The 4,693-nt window shown below is 42.9% G+C and overlaps 1 protein-coding gene across 4 annotated transcripts; it reads right to left on the minus strand.

Annotated features, from left to right (window-relative positions):
* Positions 1–1,332: 1,332 nt before the first annotated feature.
* LOC123133693 (uncharacterized) lies at positions 1,333–3,317 on the minus strand. Of its 4 annotated transcripts, none has more exons than XR_006465354.1 (6): positions 3,080–3,317; positions 2,885–2,955; positions 2,706–2,764; positions 2,444–2,503; positions 2,157–2,288; positions 1,333–1,984 (listed from the first exon to the last, which is right to left on the minus strand). XR_006465354.1 is itself a non-coding variant. In XM_044553122.1 (6 exons), the coding sequence occupies exons 2-6, from the start codon at positions 2,889–2,891 to the stop codon at positions 1,839–1,841; spliced, it is 339 nt and encodes a 112-aa protein (XP_044409057.1). In that variant the 5' UTR covers positions 2,892–2,955; positions 3,080–3,317; the 3' UTR covers positions 1,333–1,838. The 4 variants fall into 4 exon arrangements, 2 of the variants coding, with proteins under 2 accessions (XP_044409057.1, XP_044409056.1); XR_006465353.1 differs by having other exon boundaries at positions 2,882–2,955; XM_044553122.1 differs by having other exon boundaries at positions 2,239–2,288; positions 2,868–2,955.
* Positions 3,318–4,693: the final 1,376 nt, after the last annotated feature.

Genomic DNA, 4,693 nt, shown 5'->3' on the forward strand with positions numbered 1-4,693 from the left:
TCCGTGTCCTATCCCCATTTCATCACTGTGCTTATTCGCGGTCGAGGGTGTGTGGGGCTGTGTCTCTGACATGATTTTGTATGTTTAGGTTTCTGGGTGATCTGTTTGGATTCGATCAATTTTCATGGTCTTGCCGTTGCTACATGCCCTTCTCACTTTTTCCTATTCGGGGCAGAGATTTGCTTCACAAATTGCGACCGACAACATCTCCTGGTCTACATCAGCGACTTCTCGGCCACTGCTTCCATAAACTCCTAGACTGAAAGAAGTTTGATCCATCTAGGTAGAGGCTCATTGGTATGCAGGAAGAACAAGAGCTCGGCTCCCCAGAGATTTGAATGTTTCCGTACGAGTGAGTTTGTAAGGACATGTGTCCCTTAATATTTGGCCTTGGGACTTTTCGCAAAGAAAAATTGATTTGTCGCTTTTTGGACACTAAAGTGTGGACGTGAAGAACATACCCTAACGTCCTTCATCAGCGCCCACTTCTAATTTGCACTGCCATCGGATGGAATAGTACTCCAACTAATCATACTTACAAAGCATGGCAACCCATCTTCTAGCTTAGACGTCCTATAAATCTCAAAAACATGCACCTGCTCTGAACTTTTGAACATTTACTCTGCTGCTCTAAATTTGCAACTGCTTTTCACATTCAGATTTCAGTTAAATGAAAAAGGAGTGGAGCGGAGCAGATTTGTGACAGAAATATGACTTCTAGAACAGAATAATCTCTCCCTCTAGCAAGTAAATCGAACTGCAAAACTGAAGGAACCACACCTGAAGCCATACTAAGCCAGCCGGAGGCGGACACGGTGGCACTGGTGGCAGCTGACGCCACCGATTTTGGAGCTATAGCCTGCGGTGGACGAGCTTACATACCTTCTCTGGCTTCACGGATCTCGTGTCCGCCATTCCCTGTTCCCCCCTTGGCTCCTACCACGTGTCCATGTCTACCTCTATTTTGTCGATGCTCCCTTCTCAACACGGAGAAGGAGGGGGAGAAGGAGGTGGCGCGTGGATGCCTTCAATTGGAAATTAACAAAATTTCTCGTTAGAAGTAACGGACCTTTTTATTATCTTATTCATAATCAGACCATACTCTGAACATAAAGGGCATGCGATCCTAGGACATGAAGCACAACCATCTAGCTAATAGAAACACTCAGCAAAAGCTGAAGTAATTCTGTAATAGTACTTACATATTGCTCCAGCCGTATATCTGCAACATTACATCTACATATATCCATCTCCTCAAGCACCATAGCTGACCATTATCGGCGCTTCACTGCTCCTGGCAACTTGATGCTAATTCGTGGAAATAGTGTTTGGTCTTATTTTGTAATTGACAGTTGTATCATCAGAATATGCAGCACTGAACCTCCAACACCTTTCTAGAACAATGAAGGTTTTTTTTTCTTGCATTATTATTAGTTTGAATGTAACAAAATAATCAAAGAATGGAACATCCAACAATGATTTAAACAGCGATTTTGTGTGAGGTTTCCATGTGAAAATAATTTTGTTATCCAGACAAAGAATATGGCATGTCTAAAAATGGTCCACCTGTACTGTAATAGCCTACTTGTCAGCCTAATATCTAGATCAAGTTATAGATAAAGGAAGATATACCGACCGATGCAATAGAAGTACCCAGAACTTCTTCCAGGCGGTTGATGTAGGCATTAGTACGTAAGTTAGGCCAGTACAGTGGTAGTGATTCCTATTTGATCCGTGAAAAATCTGCAGCCCTTACTTTCAACTCTGAGGTTGGTACTTTGATGGAGTTGCTGATAAATTAAAAGATGGAAACACCGTAAAAAGCTACCCAAAGAAGCTTATGACGTAGTTTGTACAGACAACCATATCGTTCTGATGAAAAAAAAATAGGATTCGATAAATCTAGAATATCTTGCTTCATCGATAATCAACTTAAAGTTCAAATGGCACAAGAGATTGTTGAGGCCCCATTTGCCAATGCAACCTGAAAGGCAAAAAAGATGAATTAGGAGGAAACATAAAACAAATTTAATTGTCTAAAGTTTAAGAAGGTGTGATGTGATTACCAAACAAACTATAAATCAGTACCAAAAATAAACTAAGCCCTAGTTGATTGTCGTTTTCACGAAACAACATAAAAATTGCGGTGATCATACCATTGAGTAATAAGCAAACATATCAAACATGTTGACACAAGGTTTCCATTCATAAACCACAAATTGATTCTCTCCCCCGCACCTTTCTTCCTCGGCAATCGTCGGATGTCACATCCACCATTGAAAACAACACTGCAAACCATGAAACTACTGTACATAAATTATGATAGATGGAGTAAATTAATACTTTGAAAGAAAGCTTTCAGGCAAAGTAATTAGCAGCCAAACGAAGTTGTTAGTTACTACATCAATGGACCAAACGCCTTCAAGATATGAGCCTCCTTTACCTCAACATTTTTCTTCCCACAAAACCAAATGGCACGGACAAGGACATTACATCCATCTCCCTGTTGCATTGTCACAAATGTACAGTCAGTTTGATACAAACAGAAAGCTAATTACGGAACATCAGTGGACTATTCCATAAATGAATTCTCAACCTACTATCAATGTAACTGCTACAGGAACCAAGGAAAGAAATGAGCGATACACTAATTTCAACATCACAAGCAGCTGCATGAGAAATCAATCTCCAGAAGCTTGTCTTACCAATCCTGCAGAATAACCATCATTTGGAGCCTGTCGGAAGAGAATGCATCACTACTATTCTGCACAAAATAAACCAGTATTAATCTCCATTCAAATTTATTTTTTCTAAACTCTCTCCATTTTTTGAGTTCCACAAAAGACATTTCATCAATGCAGAAATACCAGGTGTCTACCACCACCTGTCATTATAGATTGGGTAGTCTCCTCTGATTTTCCTAGTGACGTAGAACCACCATATTTTCCTGAGTTTCTGCAGCATACAAAACTTAGTTTTGATGCATATAAAATATTGTATGGACTATGAAGTCATTGATGCAAGCTATACAAGTTAACTGTTTCTTTCAGGAGAAAACTGAGCACAACTAAGCAATGACCTTTCTTATCGAATGACTTTTTTCAGGACAATTTGCAGACATGTATTGCCTGTTGGATTGGGAGATCGATGCATACAACATGTCCATTGGTTGGCCCTGATCGGGCAGGATTCGGCCATGCCACACAGCTACCTGAATTGACACTATTGCAAGCTTGGACTGTCAAGTGATCAGCAAGGAGTCGTGCAGGCCTGCTACAGCTTGCTTGACACAGTCGATGCTGCCTGCCTTCGAGGCGCTCCATGAGCTCATTCCACTCGGGCTAGGGGTGCAGTAGCTCCAACTCGCTTAACTCAATTTTATCATCATTTCAACAAAACGAAATAACCCAAATTATTAGTACTCATACACACAGATTAAATTTTGTAGCACAATATAGTGTAGGAAATTAAAGACCAACGCTTGTTAGAGTGTGACAGATGCCGAGTCAGAATGATCCCGCAAAGTTAGAAATTAATCGTATAGACCGCTGATAGTAAATTGGTTATGTGGTCTTGCAGAGTGAAGGAAAATAATTTCCTACTGATAGGTTATCTGATTGACAAAAACGATGACAGATATAGGCACATCTAGCCAGCGACTGGGAGATGAACTGCACGTATACAATAAATCAAAACAGTGGAAGGTCCCCTGGAAACATTGGAGTGGCAAGAGAGGGATTAGAACCACGACCGTGAACATGGAGTTGGCGACGGAGCAAACCAGGAGATCCTCCTTTGCCTTGTTGCACCGGCAGGCGGCGGTGGTGGCCTCGATGATGGCCGAGGTGCGCCAGGACTTCGCACCGCCCGCCCGTCCACCAGCGTTCGGCTCCGGTAATCTCTTGCCTAGGTCGCTGCGTCGCCCCTCCTTACTCCCTCCTTCTGTCCCTCACTTCCCTTCCTTCCTGCCCAGGAGCCGCAGACTCCATGGATCCGCCAGGGAATCTGTGCTCCGTCCATCCTCGTCGTCCCTGGTGACCCCACCTTGCCGCCGGCCTCCGGATCCGCCTCCCCAGCTCCTGCAGCGCACGGATCCGCCCCCTGCAAGCTCCAACCGCCGCCGCCGATCTACATCGAGCCGCCGCGCCGGCCCCAGCCGCTTGAGCCACCGCATTGACCCCGTCCCGATTTAAAAAGCATCACGGGTTGAATACTCCAAACCACGGGGTGTTTTCTGCAAAAATAAAGCGTTTTTCCAGATCCACTAAAAAAGGGACCGCGGGTTGATTTCTATAAGAAACAGAGGCTCTTTTCTGCAAAACGTCCTATGACGTACTCCCTCCGTCCGGAATCGCTTGTCATCAAAATGGGTGAAAATGGATGTATATAGAACTAAAATGCATCTAGATACATCCGTTTCTATGACAAGTATTTCCGGACGGAGGGAGTACGACCATAAGCCATCGCTGGTTTATTAGTAGACTAGCAAAAGGGCCCGTGCGTTGCAATGGGAGAAAAAATAATCATAAGCTTCAATGGCCACGACCACATTTTGTTCACATCTCATCGCATGATTTTGAAATTTGTTCACAAATGCAAGAAATTTTTTCTTTTTATAAATATATTCACAAATTGAAGCAATGGTCACATTTTCAAAAAAGTATCATGGTTGTCAAAAAAATGGTAATTCAAA

Source organism: Triticum aestivum, chromosome 6B (genome assembly GCF_018294505.1).
Source record: "Triticum aestivum cultivar Chinese Spring chromosome 6B, IWGSC CS RefSeq v2.1, whole genome shotgun sequence".
In the NCBI taxonomy this organism is placed as follows: domain Eukaryota; kingdom Viridiplantae; phylum Streptophyta; class Magnoliopsida; order Poales; family Poaceae; genus Triticum; species Triticum aestivum.

Coding starts and splice junctions, on each gene's coding strand:
- LOC123133693 (XM_044553121.1), bottom strand. CDS start 2,848: ATGTCTTTTGTGGAACTCAAAAAATGGAGAGAGTTTAGAAAAAATAAA. Junction 2,289..2,443: donor GTGGGAAGAAAAATGTTGAG/GTAAAGGAGGCT, acceptor CATGGTTTGCAG/TGTTGTTTTCAATGGTGGAT. Junction 1,985..2,238: donor ACGATTGCCGAGGAAGAAAG/GTGCGGGGGAGA, acceptor TTTGCCTTTCAG/GTTGCATTGGCAAATGGGGC.